Raw genomic sequence first — 20,223 nt, 5'->3', positions numbered from 1 at the left:
TCCGGGAATGGGGATGGGGCACTGATTTGCAGTGTTTGCTGATTTCCATGGTGTAAATACAGACTGCCACCGTAGCCAATTTCAAGCTACTAAGATGATTCATGTGGAATGTTGGGAGATGATATATAGTATTTCCATTATATAGATACAATAAACATATATAACCTAAAAGAACAAATAATATCAAATTTTAGTAAAATAATTAGGAAGTGATGAATCTGAGTTTTCATTGCCTTTGTTTTTAATATAGCAGATTATAAAGTTTATGTAATTTAACTTAAAATGACTGTGTTTAACAACCAGTTTGCAAAGTTTTGAAAATTTATTAATCAGCTCATAAAGCTGGTACAAACTGTTGCTAACAACACACTGGAGCTCAGAGATATCTGTATCTTTTTTTAACCAACTAAATAGTTCTGACGAAAACAACCTGCCAATCAGGTATTTTTCTGAAATATGGATCTAATCCTAAGTCACAAGAAAGCATTCCACAGTCAGACCCAGAATGTCTTCTAGCCTCATTTCAAAGCATACCCACTCCCCCACATCTTCTGTTTCACCCACACTAGACTTAGATTACTTGAAGCTTCTCAAAACATGCCTTGCACATTCCCACCCTCATGCCTTTTCATTAGTTTCTTTTAGCCTTGAATAGCCTTGCCTCATCTGCCTGACTTTTGCAACACTATTTATTTATCCTTCTAGAAATAACTCAAATGCTGCTTCCTCTTATTTCATACTTTTGGAAACAGTCCCATTCTCCTTGATGTTCTCATAGTACTTTGCTTATTTTATTTTGAGCTCCAATTATCATCAATAACAAATGGCCGTTTCAACTAAATAGATTATAGATGTTTAAAAGGCACCTTTGAATAATACTGTACTTAACACCTTAATGTATAAAATGATTAATAAGAACTTTTTATTTGTTTGCTTGCTTGGCCGTACTGTGATCCTTGTGGGATCTTGGTTCCCTAACCAGAGACTGAACCCAGGCCCTGGCAATGAAAGCACCAAGTCCTAATCACTAGACCACCAGGGAATTTCCAGCACGTGTTTATTTTACTAGGAAGGATTATGGATAATGCATGATACAGCCTTTACTTTCTGATCCTTTGGGAAACTGATTGAAATCTAAACTTTTTTTGAATTAGATGACACCTTTTTTTTTTTTTTTTCCTGATGATTGAGGACCATTTAGTAGTAATTATATACCTATGCCTTATAGCCAGAAAACAGATATAACATCATGATAACTTTCAGACTTATCAAAGAAGAGTTTCATTGGAGAATATACAAAGCACTTAAGAGTGAAAAAGATAAAAGTTGTGTATTATTCTGATTTAGTGCACTTTATAATGTTGTCTGTCAGCTTAAAACCCTCATAGCTCAGTTGGTAAAGAATCTACCTGCAATGCAGGAGACACCGGTTCGAAGATCCCCTGGAGAAGGGATAGGCTACCCACTTTAGTATTCTTGGGCTTCCTTGGCTCAGCTGGTAAAGAATCTGCCTGCAATGCGGGAGATCTGGATTCAATCCCTGGTTTGGGAAGATCCTCTGGAGAAGGGAAAGGCTACCCACCTGGAGAATTCCACGGAACTGTATAGTCCATGGAGTTGTGACGAATCAGACATGACTGACCGACTTTTACTTCATCATTAAATAAAGTCCAAAAGGAGCAAAAATATCATGCTTTGCTTTGTGGTTTGAGAGAAATTTGCTTTCATATATGTTCTTAAGGATACATTCCTTATCAGTTGTCGCTTTGTAGCATTTTATCTAGAATTAAAATTACCTGTTTTCACAATAAATATTGATAAGATCTAAGTATGGGAAGGAAATGTTGTTCTAAAGTAAAAACGATCCAAGAATTTCTCAAAGTGAATGCAGCACATCCCTTGTTAATGGTGTTTCATACATTTTTTTAAAATCTTTGACCCAAAGCTGCCACCTGATGGCAAAAATTAAAATGACAACTTTTGTAATATTCTAAACCTCCATCACAATTACTTGAAATATTATGTTTTCAGCATTGAGCCCCTAAATTCTAAATGCACTTTTGTATAAGTTTTGTATATTTGTTGAATGTTTGATAATTATTTTGAATTTCAGATAAATCAGATTTATTACTTAACTTTTTTTAGATGGGGATCCTACTAAGGAGATTTACTTAAAATCTATTTATGGAGCTGGAGGAAGAATCTGTTTTTTAATTAGTTTTACTTAATGAAGAATTTTACTCGAATGTAGTAATTTTCTCTTTCCCTTTTCTTTCTTCAGAACAACGTCACTCAGACACCATGGTGTTCTTTTATCTGTGGATCGTCTTTTGTATCATCAGTTCCTGTTATACCCTCATCTGGGATCTGAAGATGGACTGGGGTCTTTTTGATAAGAATGCAGGAGAAAACACCTTCCTCCGGGAAGAGATTGTATACCCCCAAAAAGTATGTACAAAGAGTGCTTGTATTTATTTTTAAAAAAGAAAAAACACAAAAACAGAACACTCAGGTATATTACAGTATATACCCAACACCAGCCCACTTAAAATAATTACCAAAAAATGCTAATCCATTCAGTCAGTAAAAATGTACCAGATGTTAACTATATTCTGGGTGCTGTAGGAAATAAAGTAAAATTCTGGTTCTCAAAGACGCTATAATCTATGTTCTAAACAGATAAGTAAACAGATTGCAATACAATGTAATAAAGACTAGAATAGAGGAATAAATAATTAAATATCTTTTATGATTTGTTTTTTAACATGCAGTTCCCTGTGTCTCATGAGACTTAGGGAGAAGTCGGGTGGGCTGCAGTCCATGGAGTTGGCTGCAGTGCATGGGGTTGTGAAAGAGTCAGGCACGACTCAGCGACTATGCCCTACCTTAGGTCTCACATGCCGTTTCCTCTTAGTTTACCTTGCAAATTCTTGTTCCTTCTTTTTATTTTTATTTTATTTTTTTAGCATTCTACATCAAGCTGCTTATTTATTTTTAAAATTTGTTTATTTATTTTTGGTCACACTACATAGCATGTGGGATCTTAGTTCTCCAGCCAGAGATCAAACCCATGTCCCCTGTAGTAGAAGCTCAAAGTCTTAATCATTGGACTGCCATGGAAATCCCTTGTTCCTTCTTTTTAAAAGTCAGTTTGTTCCTTTCTCTCCAAGCATAATTAGCCAATCGTCCTAGTCCCATTTTACACGATACAAACTTCCAATTATGGCAGTTATCACATTGCATTTTAATTACCTGTTTAGGTATCTGTATCCCTTACTATCCAGCATAGTCCCAGGCATACAGTAGACAATGTTTGTGGAATGAATGAATGAATAAATAAATAAATACTTGACTGAATGAGCAGTGCTGTGAAAGCACAAAGGAAAGAGGTGTGCCTGACTTTGCTGGGTACATCAAGAAGGCTTTTCCTGTCATTTGTTTCAATCAGTTTTCTTAAAGTTTCGATTTGATCCAAAAATACATGGATAATTACTTGAGAATCATTTGAGCACCTTATCTAAATTATGAATGAAAGGATGAGAAGGACTGAATTAAAAAGTCAATAGACCAAAAGTATCTTTACTCAGATATTGAAAGAAACTAAACAATGAATTGGGAATCCTTATAAGTGAATTCTAACCCCAGCTCTCTCACTAATGAGCTACATAACTTTAGACAACCAGACTGCAGTGTATTCTGTAAGGTAGGATGTTACACTAGATTATCTCTTGATCCTTTCCCAATCCTAAAATTCTGTATGCAGAGGAGAGTATAAATTGGGCCACTGATATTTTATACTATGTCAAAATGTCATCAGTACTTCAGAACTGAACTTCGAAAAGTGTGTGACTGTGTAATATGTAACTGGTGCTTAGGGAAGGCTGTTTTCAAGTGTGAGGATTGAAAATAAATGATAGACTGAATATGATGAATGATATGTTAGGGTAACTTCATATAAACAAATGAAGGCAGAAAAGGAGATATTCATTGACAGTGATTTTTAAGTCTCATTTGAAAAGAAAATTTAAAAAAGTAATATTAAGCACAAGTCAGATAGCAGACATGTGTTCAAGAAAAGATGGCCTTTTGTTCACCAAATGCATGTGGCTTTGCTCCTTGTACTGTTCTTGCCTTACTGAGAGATGTAATGCATTTCTATCTTATGATGATTGCTTTGATGAACTATTTATATCTTTACATAAATGTTAACGTGTTCATCCTTTAAGTACTTTTTTATTTCTATGTAATAAAATTAGTTAATAGAATCTTCCACTTGCTTTGTTATTACGTATTTTTATGACCCATTTTTAGGGTCATAGTATGCTTTTGTACATTAGGCTTTACAAATATATAAGAAAAATGTCCTAGAAGATCACCATACCCCTCTCAGCTTTAAAAGGGCAAATACTGGAGTTAAATTTGTTGTGCTAAAAAAGGGAAGAAGCTATATGTGCAGTTCAGTGGGTGTTCATTTAAAAATTAAGAACACAGCTATATGAACCTTAAACTAAGTTCCTTGGCATTAACAGTGCATACTGTTGAGCACCATACCCAGGTCCAGAAAGCATTTATGTTATCTCCATATTAAAACTTAACTTTTCTGTATCTCTTGACCTCAAGTTAAGTGTATTCCTCCCAAAAGACTTTTAATTTTTGGTAACATCAGCTCCCACATCAGTCAACTGTGGATCGGCTTGATTGGCTCTTAAAGACATACAAAATTGCAGCTTTTCATCAAAACACCTAATAATGATTTCACTGCATGTGGATTTATCCAAAAATTACATTATTGATGTATTGAATGGCTGGGGGAAGGGACAGAGAGATAGTTAATGTGTTTTTAAAAATCTTCATAAAATTAATCATAGTAAGCGATGAATAATGTCTAAAATTGATTAATCAAGATATAGCAATATACACACATTATTTAGAAATGTGGAAGATAATGCTCAAAATTTGAAGATGTTTGCCTCTAAAGAATAGGACAAGGAGAGGACTGCTGTTTCTTTTGTTTAGTAGCCTTCTAACATGACTGATGTTCCTTTGCTGACATTCTTTTAATAATATAAATGCTATGATTTAATACATAGCAGTTCTAGTTCCCATAAGATGTTGTAGCCTTTAAATACATATTTTAAAGAGCTGGATATCTTGAGATGAATAGAAAATCCGTGAATTATAGTTCCAGTCAGTTGGCAGTTTGTGTGCTTAAAACTGTGTAGCTAAAACTGAAAGAATTAGTTGAGTGCTTGTCTTCCCCATGTGGAAATGGGACATCCCTTAAATTTAATTGTTAGTGAAATCCAAGCTTCGTGTTATTTTCTGACATCAAAAAAGAAGGAAAAACTTTTTTCAAATGTAGGGTAAGGCAATTGGAGAATAAAAGTGCAAATAACAGAGTTAGTAAATCTCATATTTTCTAATTTGAACTATTGAGCCATTGGTATATCACATACATTTTAGAATGTCATCTCAGTCAGCTCGAGAATCTCATCTGGTTTGTATTTCTGGGGTCTAGAAGAGAGCCTAGTATACAGTATGGGAATGAAGTATTAATATGTTTGTTAAAGGATCACTGAAATTCAGTAAAACTTCATTTTGAATATTGTCCTATATATGAAAAAAAACTAAATTGGTGAAGTCTTTTAAAATATGGAACTCTTTATTTCTTTTACTCACGCCTGTCAGTATGATATGTGACTCTTGTTTACTGTGCTAGGTATGCTTATTTGTAAGAAACACATTGCTTATTATCCCTCAGGCCTACTATTACAGTGCCATCATAGAGGATGTGATCCTGCGCTTTGCTTGGACTATCCAGATCTCAATTACCTCCATGACTTCGTTGCCTCATTCTGGGGACATCATTGCTACTGTCTTTGCTCCCCTTGAGGTTTTCCGGTAAGCAGACTACTGTAAAGTTTATCAGATATTTTTTTTTTTACCTAAAATGTTACTCAGTACTTATAAATTAGATTTTATTAAAAACTTATACCTGAAAAGCTTAAAATTTCCAACTTTTCTCAGACTTCTCATCTGCCTCAGTGTTGGAAAATTCTGACTGAAGGACTAAGAGATTAATTCTTACAAAGTTATGCTGATGATGACTTTTTTAGAAGCTTTTTTTAAGAATTGGACTCCATTTGAATATCCAAATGACTAATGAACATATGGAAATGTTCTTTACATGATTAGTCACCAGGGAAATGCAACTTAAACCTACTTTTGAGATACAGCTGCTCACCTGTAAATGCTAAAATGAAAACTACAGACACACCAAGTATTGATAAGGATATAGAACAATTGGAATTTACAAACACTGCAAGTAGGAGGAAACCAGTATAATAGCCACTCTGGAAAACTCTTTGTCATTATCTACCAAAGCTGTGCATGAACTCTTGGGTATATAGCAAACAGAAATACTGACTTAAGGCCACCAAGATCCACATACAAGAATGTTCACAATAATAGTATTTGCAGCAGACCAAAGTGGAGACTACACAAGGGCTTAGCAATACTAGAGCAGATAGATAAATTGTGATATTTACACACATGCAAATCTATTCAGTAATGAGCAAAAGACTAAATACAAAAACATGAATGAATCTCACAAGGCAAAGTATTGAGCAAAAGAAGTTAGCCACAAAAGAGTATGTCCCTGTATGAGTTCAAATTTATGAAGTTCAAAAGCAGGCTAAATTTATCTATGGTATTAGAAGTCAAAATAGTATTTGCCCTTGTGGGACAGTGAGTGGAAGTGGCACCAAGAGAACCTCCTTGAGTGGGGAGTGCTAAATCGCTTCAGTTGTGTCCGACTCTGTGTGACCCCATAGACGGCAGCCCACCAGGCTCCCCTGTCCCTGGGATTCTCCAGGCAAGAACACTGGAGTGGGTTGCCATTTCCTTCCCCAGTGCAGGAAAGTAAAAAGTGAAAGTGAAGTTGCTCAGTCGTGTCGGACTCTTCGAGACCCCGTGGACTGCAGCCTATCAGGCTCCTCCGTCCATGGGATTTTCCAGGCAAGAGTACTGGAGTGGGGTGCCATCGCCTTCTCCTGAGTGGGGAGTAAGGTGCAATAATGTTCTGTTTCTTGAAATGTGTGCTGATTACACAATGGGGGTTCAATTTGCTAAAATTCATTATGCTGTGTCCATCATACTTGTTCACTTCTCTGAGCGTGTGTTACACTTAATAAGTTTTTAAATTAAAAAAAATAATTGAGCTCCAATGGAAAGGTTGTGAGTAGAAACAGGGAGGTAAAAAGTCTTAGAACAGAGATTAGAATGAAAATCTTTTGAGAATCATATTTTGCAATTTAGCAACCTGGGTTATTTAGCCCACCTTCTCAGTGGAAACAATAAAAATGCCAGATAAAATGTTTTTTTAATCTTCCTAAAAGCATCAATGATCTGACATGATAGCCCAAACTCTTAAGTGAAGGTAGGTACCCCATGATAAGCAGAACACTAAAGCTGATTTTGCACTTAAGAAATTTGCCAAACCAAAAGACTTTGAGATTCATCTGTGATAGCCAATTCAAATTTGTATGCACCTAATACATAGCTTGAAAATAGTAAAATGAAAGTTGACATTGCTAGAAAGTAAAAGTAGATAAATTTATAATTTTAGAGGAAAATGTTAGCATACTTTTCTCAGTGTAAATAAGTAATCAAGTAACAACTTCCCTGGTGCCTCAGTTGGTATAGACTCCACCTGCCAATGCAGGGGAGAAGGCAATGGCACCCCACTCCAGTACTCTTGCCTGGAAAATCCCATGGACGGAGGAGCCTGATGGGCTGCAGTCCATGGGGTTGCTAAGAGTCAGACACGACTGAGCGTCTTCACTTTCACTTTTCACTTCGATGCTTTGGAGACGGAAATGGCAACCTACTCCAGTGTTCTTGCCTGGAGAATCCCAGGGACGGGGGAGCCTGCTGGGCTGCCGTCTATGAGGTCGCACAGAGTCGGACACGATTGAAGTGACCTAGCAGCAGCAGGAGACACGAGTTCGATCCCTGATCCAGGGAGATGCCATATGCCACGAAGCAATTAAACCTGTGCCCTACAACTATTGAGCCTGTGCTCTAGAGCCTGAAGACCACAACTACTGAGCCCACATGCCACAATTACTGAAGCCTCTGAACCTTAGAGCCCGTGCTCTGCAACAGGAAAAGCCACAGCAACAAGAAGTCTGCACGCCGCAACTAGAGAGTAGCCCCTGCTCACCACAACTAGAGAAAAGCCCACACAGACATGAAGACCCAGCACAGACAAAAATAAATAAAATTTTAAGAAAACAAGTGATCAATTAACCAACTTTACCTAAATGACATATGTAGAGCATTGCGTACAACCTAGCTACTAAATACAAATGCTTTTAAATACACATGTAACATTTACCAAAATTAACCATGTGTTGGGCTGTATAAAGGAAGTCTTAACAAGTGTTAGAATAAAATCACAAAAAGATACCTGAAAATTCACAAACATTTAGAAATTTAGCAGCATATATATAAATAATCCATGGGTTGAAGTTGAAATTGCAATGGAAATTTTAAAATAATTCTGAATAGAAATGTCATTGAAATTCTCCATCACCACCACCTCCCCCCATTCTCTTTTTTCTCTTTCATGTATGCTGCTTTAATTTTTTTTCTAGTAAAAAAAAAAAAAAGAGGTAGCTCAATTACTTTTTTATTCTTGATTTTTTCTTTTTAAAAAATTATTTGGTTAATAGAATCAGATGTTATATCACCCATTTAAAGCAGAAGCAAAAAATATCCTTTGAATCTTTTTTCTTCTGCAACTACTACCCATTTTTGTGCTCTCTTTTACAGCAAAACTCTTCAAGAGATAACTTTACTTGCTATCTCTGCTCTCTGACTCCTTCCCCATTCTCCCTTTAATTCATCTCGTCCTTTTCCCCAGTACTCAAACTAAATTGCTTTTGTTAAAAATTAATAACAGCAGCAAACACTAATGTGTTATCCTGTACATACCTGGCACTGTTCCAAGCACTTTACATGTACTAACTTAGTGAATCCTTACAACAATCTTGTCAGGTAAGTACTGTTACTATCTCATTTACTGATGAAGCATAAGTTAAGTAAATCATCCAAGGCTGTCACACTTAGTAAGTAGCAGATCCCTAATCTGAATCTAGACAGTCTCCCAGAATCTGTGCTCTTAGATCATATTGCCTCTTTATCCTCTATCTAAATCCAGTGGTTCTTTTATCTGACTTTACCTCTCAGCAAAGCTTTTCATTTGATTTCTCAGAAACTACTCTCTTCTGTCTCACGGTCTGTTCCATCTCGATTTGTTTACTGGTTCTTTTTCCTCTTCCCAAATTGTAAATGTTGGTGTGCTCTAGGGTTTGATCCTCTTTACTCTTCTCCTCCACTTATTCCTAAGCCCATGACTTGAAATTCTGTTCTTATGCTGTCTATAGTCCTAGTCTCTCCCTTGAACTGCAAACTCATATCCATCTAGCTACTGAATTTTCCTCTTGGGTACCTAATGGCAATAGAAATAACTCAGATCTCTAGTAAATGGTCTCACCATTCACTGAAAACAAAAACCTGAGACCACCCACATCCCATGTCCAATAAGCCTCATCTTCATAAATAAATCCTATCAGTCTGCTTCTCATCACCTCTGTTATCCCCACCTGAATCTAAGTCTCTGTCATCTCTAATTGATCTCCCTTCAGCTGTCTTTGATCTCTTCACAGTGCAGCAGATTGATCTTAAATCACATTATTCTCCAGCTCAGAACTCCTTGTTTTCTGACACACTGTAAGTCTAAACTCTATACTGTAGATTTTAAGGCTGTGGATCAGGCCCTTTTCTACCTCTCCATTTTCATCTCCTGCCCTTTTTACCTTCCTGTTCCATTCCAGCCCCACTGACATTGCTGTTGTTTTAACACACCAAAGTCCTCTCCAGCGTGGGACCTTTTGTACTTGCTGTTTCCTCTGCCTTGGACCCTTTTCTTTAGAATTTTACCTGACTTGCTTCCTTACATCACTCAGATTGCTAGATATCATCTCCTCAAAGAAGCATGTTCTGTACCCTTGCCCTGCTTTATTTTCTTCAGAGCACATACTGTTAACTAATTGTTTATTTGCTTAATATCTGTCTCTGTTATTAGAAATTATACAGGCATAGGCTTTGTCTCTGTCATACTGTGGCTTTTCCTGTCATACTGTAGGTATTCAATAAATATTTGTTCAATAAAGTGAAAGAATGAGCACTCTGAACCTGTGTTCCATGAGTCCCTTTCCTTTGCCTATTCCATTTTTGTCCCCTTCCCCTCAACACACACACCACCTTTTTCTGTTTTAATATTCTAGTCCTTAATTCTTTTGTGTGTGTGTGTTTATTTCCATGAGTGGAAAGTTGATGTACTTGGAGGTCTACAGGTGATAGCAGCAGTATATTCGCCTTTTATAAGTAACTCACCTACTCCTACCCCGTTTTGCTAAGGCGATTTGTGTGGAACTTCTTCCGCCTGGAGAACGAACATCTGAATAACTGTGGTGAATTCCGTGCTGTGCGGGACATCTCTGTGGCCCCTCTGAATGCCGATGATCAGACGCTCCTAGAGCAGATGATGGACCAGGAAGATGGGGTACGGAACCGCCAGAAGAATCGGCCGTGGAAGTACAGCCAGAGCATATCCCTGCGCCGGCCTCGCCTCGCTTCTCAGTACGTATGGCTGCCACTTCTGTGAGATGAATTCCCTTCAGGTTTAAGTTTGGAGAAGAAAATAGTATTGTTGCCTTGAGAAATCCGATGGACAGAGGAGCCTGGCAAGCTACAGTCCATGGGGTCACAAAAGAGTCTGGACCTGATTTAGCGACTAAACAACAACATTTAAGTTAAGAAACAGTCATGTTGAACCTGATGAAATTGCTGGTGTTCAGCCATTTTTCACAACCTATGTATAGAATGTCTTAATGGACACATAGTGTAAAATATTATTAGTATGTTAATGTATTAATTAATACCTACTGATTTGGCATTAAAAGTACACTGGGAAAAACTTATTGGAGAATATTTTATTTGACTCTTAAGTATATCTTGTATAAAAATCATTTTCAAGTTGTAAATTTTAAGAACCCTGGTTCTGCCACTTGACATCTGTGTCATCTTGGCCAAATCACTTAGTTTCTCTATATTATTGCTCATCTCGAAATTGGGATTAGTATGGTCCCTGCTCAGAGGGTGGCTAGGTAGTTTGTTTGTTATGACTTGGAATTTACACCAGTTTCCTCACAGAAAGAGCTCAATAAGTATAAACTATTATTATTTTTACTTTCTTAGTAAATACCTACAGCAATATTTTTATTGGTCATTGACTTTGTATATTCCTAAAAGTTGTTTGGAGGATAGCTGTACCCTCTAAGTGTAGGGTTTATGTGGCCACATTTGAAATTTAGAGACAGTAGATATCACAAAGGATTGGAATAAAAGAGGGGACAGGGCAGTTTTCTGAAGGATAAGGGAGTGTTTGGATAAGCTAGAGGCATAGTAAAGACATAAAGGTGGAAATGAGGAATGGAAAGAAAAGCCATGTGACTAGAGCTTGTAACAAATAGTAACAAAATTTAGCTGAATGAAGTATGATTGTAAAAGGCTGAAAGCTTTATCTTGTAGGCAGGAGGAAGTCACAGAATTTTTTCATAGAATGTTATGAAAGTAATACATTCATAACTTTCAGTGGCACTGTGCAACATATATTGGGAAAGGGAAAACTGAAGGCCGGATCAACTGAAAGACCATTGCAGTATTCTTAAGTATGGAACGTTAAAGACTTGGACTAGGGCGCTTACAGTAGGCCAAAAAAGAAAACAAGGAAACATTTTAAAGGAAGTTTAAAAAAAAAAATTAGAGATGGTAATAACCCACAGGGAGCAGAGGAGAAATTGCCCGAGCTTCAGATAGAATTTGTAAGTTCTCTGAAGAAGAGATTGTAGAGAAAAGCAGAGCAAGGAACTGTCTTGGAGAACAAGCACAAGCAAGAGAAAAAAAAAAAGAACAAACAAAAGGGGTAGGAAAGGAATGGTCAGGGAGGTCAGTAGGAAGAACGTTAAAACAAAGCAGGATGCTGTTACATAGAGCAGGAAGCAGAGTTTGAAGAAGCAAGAGGAGGGCATGTGGAGGCTGGTAGAGTTAGCAAGGTGAGATCCACAAAGGACTGGAAGACAGTGCAATGGATGGTCATCCCACTGAGCTCCTAAATTCGGAAGTCGAATCCTCGCCAGTCACCAGCAGAGGGCAATCCAGACATACACTCTTTCTGCTTCAAAAACAAGGAAGCAGTAGATCTTTATGTTCAGCTTCAGATGTTCAGTGGAAAAACACCAGTTTATTAGATTGCCTCCAGGGGAAGACATTTAGAACAATGGAGCAGCTTTTGTGCAAAGGAAGAGAGCAGCGAATCTAAAATAAGATCTGAGACTGAATGCTAACTTTGAGACTCTTGCAACCATTTAACACATCCTTAACATTTTTAATGTCTATTTCTACCTCTATCGAGTAATAATAATACCTACTTTACCTCATGGAGCTCATGAGTTGCAGAATATTTTGATGTTATCTAATACTCCATTTTTCATCCTGTGCAAGAATCTCTTTTATGGAATCCTGAATAGTTGATTATCTTATTTTGATTGACAGTCATCAGTGACAGTGAAGTTTATAACCATACAAGGCACCTGGTTTTATTGTTGGCTAGTTACTGTGGTAGATAGCTTTTGTTGAAATATGCTTCAGTATAACTTCAACCAGTTGATCCTGGTTGGGCTTTCTAACATGACTTAGTATTCTCTCTTATGTGTGCTGTGCATAGTCACTCAGTCATGTCCGACTCTTTGTGACCGCATAGACTGTAGCCCACCAGGCTCCTCTGTTCATGGGGATTCTCCAAGCAAGAATACTAGAGTGAGTTGCCATGCCCTCTTCCAGTGTATCTTCCCAACCCAGGGATTGAACCCAGGTCTCCCGCATTGCAGGCAGATTCTTTACCGTCTGAGCCACCAGGGAATCCCCTCTTCTGTGTATACTTCATCAACTGTTTGAAGACAACTGTCATGTCTCTCCTTTAGTCGTAATCTGCTGGCCAACTCTCCTAGTTTTTCATGTGTTCCTCAAATGATTTTTCTGTCATCCTCATGTTAATTCTTCGTTTAACAGTAAAGCATTAACGTTTAATGCTTTACTGATGCTTTTTATATCTGTTCTCTCACTTGATATTCATACTGTCTCCATGAAGTGAAAGCAGTATTATGTAAAAAGGTATCATTATTCCTGCTTTACAGAGATGAAAATTGGTATCTTGGAGAGGTTAAAAAAATACATCATAAAATCCAAACCCCTCCATTGCACATTACACATGACCTACCATTGTTGCTTCCTTCCTCTGGTTACAACCTAGTTTCTTAGTGTTTTTCCAGTAATATCTGAAATTGAATACAAAGCTCTAGGAGCAGTCTATCTGGTGTAGTACATAGTGTCCATGACTGGTTATTATGTATTTTTAACGGTAGTAAGATTGAAAATGTACCTAATACTTTGGATGTGTTTGTATTTTAGTAATGGACTAAGTATTTTTTTTTTCCGTTCATTACCACTAGATCCAAGGCTCGTGACACTAAGGTATTGATAGAAGACACAGATGATGAAGCTAACACTTGAATCCTCTGAAGTCTAGATTAACATCCTTGATTTTCCTACTCCACAATTCTTTCCTCGACCAACGCAACCTCTAGTACCTTTCCAGCCGAAAACAGGAGAAGACATATAACACGTTTTCCGAGCTCTTCCAGATCGGATCCTATGGACTCCAAACAAGCTCACTGTGTTTCTTTTCTTTTCTTCTCGTTTAATTTTCATTTTCTATTTTTAAAACAAATATTTACTTCATTTTGCCAATCAGAGGACATTTTAAGGAACAAAAACACAGTATCTTCTGGATTGTTTACAATCACAAGGACACAGATACCTACCAGGATGAAGAACAGGCATTGCAAGGACCTCTGATGGGACGGTACCGAGATACCTCGGCTTCCGCTTGGCCCGGTTTTGACTGGTTGAAACCGGACATTGATTTTTAAATTTTTTGTCAGTTTATGTGGAGAATTTTTTCCTTTCCTTCATACCCAGCGCAAAAGCACTGGCCGCACTTGCAGGGAAAGTGCAACTTAGAGCAGTACCTTCATTCACGAAGCTACTTTTTAATTTGATGTAACTTTTCTTATTTTGGGGAGGGTTGCTGGGTGGGTGGGAAATATGATGTATTTGTTACATATGGTTTTCTCATTATTTATGAAACTTAACCATAAAAGAATGATATAACTCCTGTACAATGAAGGTGGTAACAGTGAAGACAGGGGAAACTAATGTTGAACAGCATTTGAGGGTTTAGTCCACAATACCTCTTTCATGAGACGACTTGCACCTGTTTGACTTTTCCTTCCTTTCTTTTTAATTTTAAGCCAAAGTTTTATTACTGATGTTTTGAGTTGCTGCTGCTTCAGAATCCTGAGCGTGTCTCCTGGAACAAAGCCTTCACAACACGCCCACACAACCAGTTGAAATTTATTGAAGAGGCCTGATACATTTTTTTAAGGAACAGATGTGGAATACATTTGCCCATATTCCAGCCGTAACTGAAGTTACGCCTTATTAAGCTTCAACATGTAGGGTAATTGAAGTACAGCCTTTACCAACTTGGGATTAGAAGGCACAGCTATTTCATAGACTCTCTACACCCTCATTGGATAGTCTTTCTTCTGGGCCCACTTACTTTAGCCAGAAGTCGATCAAATTAAAAGTCTGTCTTGGGGAAACCATGCTTTTGAGAGCATAGAACAAGTTGCCCTTCCTCTCTCACTTGACAGTGATGAAACAGATTGGCAGCCATGTCTCCCAGCAGTTTTAAAGGATGAACATTAGATTTCATGCCCTCCTGTGACAGAAAAACTGCCAAAATCGGGGGGGCCTAAACTTGGTTATACACAAAAAGCGTATTTCTTAGAAATTTCAGACTATAATGGTCTGTACACAATGCTCATTTTCACTTTTGTCTAATTCCTTTCCTATTTCCCAAGTCATCAGATAAGCCCAAAAACCCTAAAGGATTTTTCTCCCTTGAATGTGATTGGCATTAAATTTAGCATTATCATTTACTTAGTAATAAAAGCATATGGTTACTGCCCCTTAGTATATCCTTTTGTTATTAGCTCTTATTCCATGCATCACAAGTCTTCACTCATCCCTGTCATAATTCCAGGAGATTAATTAAAATTCCTATTACTACCAAAATTCTACCAATTAACTAACATTTTCTTTTTAAAGGAGTTTTTTTCGTCTTTATTCTGTCAAGCTTCCAAAATTTGGTCCCTTCCTGAATTGAGACTTTTTTCCCCTGAAAAATCACTAAGCTCTGTGGCCTTTACAGCTTTTTTTGTTTTGGCAAGCATATTCCTTGGCCCAAAACTGAAGAAAAGAAATTTAATTTTTTTTTGTTTGTTTAAATAAAATGGATAATTTCTAATAATCAGTGGTAACAATTTAGTGACCCTTAATAGATTAAAGGTTGCATTATTTATACTTGGGATTTTTTTTCTAACTACTCTGGTTTTGTACATTAAAACTATGGGGGAAATATCACTGGTCTGTCCAGAAGGAGCAGTCATTATTACTGAGTTATATAGAAAAGTCCAGTGGACCAGTCATTTCTTGTACAAATAAAACTGATGGTACTAATGTGTATCCAGAGCAATTTGACTTGTCAACTTCATTCTCTGTTAGTAAACCTATATAATGACACACTTAAAATCTTACAGTTGACTTCTGGTATTTTAATTCCCCAGTGTTTTTACTTTAGTGTATCCTATGACCAGTTTGGTCTTTTTTCAACTATTACGATTCTTGACCCTGATCAGTATTACTTTTTCGTAGATAATGCATTGTTCGAATATATTCTTTTTCTGCTGTTGGTCCTATCAGAATAGTTTGTTCAGGAATGGTAAGGCTTAGGTAACTTTCAGCTTACTTTGACAGATGCTTAAACATGTTTTTAAACACAACAGCTTTATGTTCCTCCTGAAGCTCTAAAGAGAAAAGAAGGCTTTTCCTCATCAAGAGGAAACAGTTTGGAAGACAGAATATATAATTTTTTCCTCCAGAAAAGGCAATGTGCATTTTTCTCACCTAACTTTTATATGCTCTAGTTGTGAATGCTGTGCCCTACCTAAAATTTTACTGGAGCGTCTTGTACACTGAAACTCTCAATAGAACTCCTAGGAAATGAACATCACAGAGTTATTTTAAAGGAGCAGCACTAACCAAAGGAAAAACGTCATCTGATTTTAGGTTTAGGAAGTCTAGTTTTATTTTAGAATCACTCAATTGATGGTATCAGTTAAAATACCCCCAAATGAAAGAAAAAAGTATTTTTTAAAAAGGATAAAATTTCTTTTTCATTTTGTGATAATATGGAAAGCATTGATGTGTGTAGAGAAAGTAAAAGACAAAAGCGGCTTATTTTCCATGCACAAATGTGCACCTCTAATTAAGGCTGCCTATACCATTAAAATGGATTAATTAAGGATTTCATACTATACAGAGAGACATTAAAATGATCACAAATTGTCATCATTAATTAGGTTATAATAGTTATTTTTAAGATTGGAAAGAGGTTGGAAACCTATGTGCAACTTTCTTTTTCAGCATCAGCCCTTTTTCTCCTTAAAAAAGCTGCTTCATTTCAGATACAGAAGCAGTGCTGTGGGAGGAGAATGCCAATCACCCCAGCAGTAGCATGTGTGAACCCTTAGAGAAGGAAAACAGAGCCCAGCCCCTCAGATCTGTGACATCCCAGTATTCCAACAGGAGAGTTGGAAGATTTTAACTGAGATTTTGCCAGAGCTAACTTGTTGGTATATGATATCCTTCTACCATGGTTTGACCAAAGTATATTCATGATAACTAGAGAAAGCAATTTATGCTTTCTTAACTAAGGCAAGTTAAGAATAGGAGAAAATAGTCTATTGAGTGTACAGGCATTGATTAACAGACATTTAGTTGAAGAGAAATAAGGTAATTGTGGAGGTAGCAGAGAAGAGCAAGAGGAAGTTGGACCTTGGCAGCAGAAGCCGGGCAGTGAGGAAAGTAGGTGAGCTTGACCACATCCTTTGGGTGGTTATACTGCTGGTAGACACCTGCCTGTTTTGCTACCCTCTTTCTCCACTACTTTCCTTTACTCGGGAAATAGTTCTTTATGCCCAAAAGCAATTTTATTAGCAATGTCTAGAAAAAAAATTTTAGTCTAAGGAAAGTAATTTAGAAAATAACTATCCATGGTGTTATTTTATTCAAATATTTAGGATTCTCTGATGTGATTGCACTTTATTTGGTAAATGAATTTCAGATTATTTTCTGTAATAGTTTGCATGAAATCTTTTAGTTATTAAGAAATAGGAGCTGTACAGCATATTGAAATTTTAAAAATTAAGGTGGCTTCTCAGATTGAAAAAACTTACATTGAATCTAAGGCTTTCTCAACTACAAAATCACCGAACTTTTAACACATCTAATTTTAAAAGCCAATAATAGATATGATCTATGTCACTAAGTTAAGACAGTAAAAGTTCTAGTAGAACTTCAGGAAAAGTTAAGAGAAATCAAATTTTTGAACTTAATTCATTCCTTTTTATGATGCATCTGGCTTATTTCTTGCTTTTGATGATTAGCTGAAGCAAGGAAAGGTTAAAGAGATTTTACAAATTGCTTAAACACACATATGTTTCTGCATTTCAGGTATCAATCTTGATAGCAAGTCTTAAAAGCTAACTTTCTGCATTATATTTTCAGTCTATGCAATGTCAGCACAGTCATAATGTGGTCTAGAGTTTATTATATTAGATGGTAAGAAATTTGTGCTGATAAACGCTATAAACCAGTATTACCCAGTGTTAAGCCACACCACTCACCAAATATGAAGACTTCAAAGAAGTTCGGAGCTTAATTTAAATGATATGAGAAGTTTGCCTGGGAATTGAGAGGAGCCTGCTGATTGGAATGGTTCATCATGCCTTTCTAATATGAATTGGCAAAACTGTGATATTGAGTTGCCCCTTTAAAAACAACCTTCCGGAATGTATTTGCTTGCTTACTATGGAGTATAGTGGTTATCACATTGGCCTAACACTTTGAACACACTTACTACAGAAGAGGAAGTCAGAGGGACAAGATGAGTTTCCCTGAAGAGAAGCAAATGATTATACTGCTTTTCATCTAAAGTATGCTTCCTTATAGCAGACCTTTATTTTATTACTAAAGTAAAGCCACCTTCAGTTTGTTTGTTTGTTTTGTTTTATGCCATCAACCTAAGGAGGACAATCAAATAACCAACTGTTGGCCTTGGATTCAGTGTGTCTGCTAATTACACCATCTCATCTTATATACCTTCAGACCCGTTACTTGAGTAAACGTCCACCATATCACCTTAGTTCTTCCTATGCCCTTTCCTCTGTGCCACCACAAAACAGAGGGAAGACTTAACTACCAGAAAGATGTGAACTTCTAAGAAAGAGCAAGGATTTCATCTCACTCTCCTTTTATCATTATCTCTGAAGTCCCTCCCTACAATTCCCTGATGGTCCATGCTGCAACACCAGCATGGTGGAAGTGAGAAAGATTGTGGGGAATCCCGAAAGAGTAACTGATTGTGACATTGTTATTCTTTTGAACTATAAAATTGTGAGCCACTCACACTTGCAGAAAGAGCAGAACTCTTAAGCTTTATCACATTGTGAAGATTAATATCTTACTGTTTTCCAGATTAGCACAGAAGCTTGTATCAGTGAAGAGTATTTAGGAGGGCAATAGGGTGTAAAATGTACCTGTCTTTGAACCCTCTCCCTCTTACTCATGTTTCCTTCACCCCACCCCACCCCACCACACTGTGTTGGTCAGGTGATACTATTCTATGAAACTGAGCTATAGTTGTCGAAAGTAACCATGGAATGTGATTAGTCCTCTGTGGGTGCTTCTTCCCCTGCTTCTTCTCCCTTGCTTTCTTTCTTCCTCCCTCCACTCTGGTAAATGGAAAAGGTGATGTCGAAGAATTGATGCTTGCTTGGACTCATGTTGTATCTGTGACTATGCTGTTAACTGTCTCCTTCTTCCTTCTTACATGGGTAGAATTCTTATGAAGTGTGGCGTTCCCTTCTTGAAAGTAGGTTTAATGCACAATGTGGTACTGTTTTATAGTTTCTTGATGGTTGTATAAAGCAAAAAGTTAATGTGGTTATGTGTTTTTAAAAGAAAATAAGTGATTGGTTAAAAAAAAAAAACTGTTCTTTTTTCATTATTACAAGCCTTCACTGTTTTCCAACAGTTTACTGCCTCCTTTGTCACTGGTGAATGGTTTGTGTGACTGTGTGTTTTTCTCTCTGGGTTTCTTGGATCCTGAATATGATTCCTCTTAGGACTACTAACTTGTTAAGAGTTTAGGGCAAACAGACTTCACGGGTGAACATTTTTTAACTCTTTTACTAAATTGAAAAATAAAATAGCATTTTTTCTTTAGGTAATATATGAAGTGTGACCCTAAAGCAATGGGATTGATGCAGCCGATCTTTTTTCAGTTAAATCCTGAACAGCTGGACACCTGTTATTATTCCATACCCAGACACTGTGGGAACGTAGAATTTTCTGTGGAATTCCTGGATTATTACTCTTATCTATCTAGAAAAAGTTATCAAATTAACTGACCCCAGGATAAATATACTCGAAAAGAGAAAAATATTTTATTGACTAAACCAGAATATGATAACATGCAGTTACCACATTAAAGTCAGGATAAGCTGTGGATATATATGACTCATTGGATCCTCAGCACCTCTCTCTAATCTGATGATAATAATAACATGCTCAACATTTGTATGCCTATAGGCGTATACATACACTATAGTGTTTTACATTTTTAATTTTAGTCAATCAAGTGTTCTGTAGCCCTTCGATAATGAAATATCAAAGATAGTTTAGAAACTTGTTTGTCAAAGATTGTTCCTGTCAACTAGAATTCAGACTTTTTTTGCCTGCAGTTCCACAGATTCTGTAGAAATCTTTAAGCACATCCCTGGCAGCCTTCGTCAAAAAACTTGCTGGGTAGGGTGTGTGTCCTGCTGCCAGCTATGGTCAGTGACCACG

General features: G+C 36.9%; 1 protein-coding gene across 2 annotated transcripts in view; it reads left to right on the top strand.

Moving 5' to 3' along the window:
* The window catches only part of XPR1 (xenotropic and polytropic retrovirus receptor 1), a 214,543-nt gene extending 195,136 nt beyond the window's left edge, over window positions 1-19,407 (top strand). Inside the window, exons 12-15 of one of the 2 annotated variants that reach the window (XM_086343523.1) lie at window positions 2,282-2,448; window positions 5,762-5,901; window positions 10,486-10,707; window positions 13,638-19,407. In XM_086343523.1, the coding sequence (XP_086199649.1) occupies window positions 2,282-2,448; window positions 5,762-5,901; window positions 10,486-10,707; window positions 13,638-13,698 (590 nt within the window). In that variant the 3' untranslated portion in view covers window positions 13,699-19,407. The remainder of the gene's footprint in view (window positions 1-2,281; window positions 2,449-5,761; window positions 5,902-10,485; window positions 10,708-13,637) is intronic. The other variant, XM_086343524.1, reaches the window with a different exon arrangement.
* The last annotated feature ends 816 nt before the right edge of the window (window positions 19,408-20,223 follow it).

Source organism: Bos grunniens, chromosome 16 (assembly GCF_055505025.1).
Source record: "Bos grunniens cultivar Pamir isolate PY7600 chromosome 16, Bosgru_T2T1.0, whole genome shotgun sequence".
Taxonomy (NCBI): Eukaryota; Metazoa; Chordata; class Mammalia; order Artiodactyla; family Bovidae; genus Bos; species Bos grunniens.
This window is presented reverse-complemented; position numbering and strand designations above follow the sequence as displayed.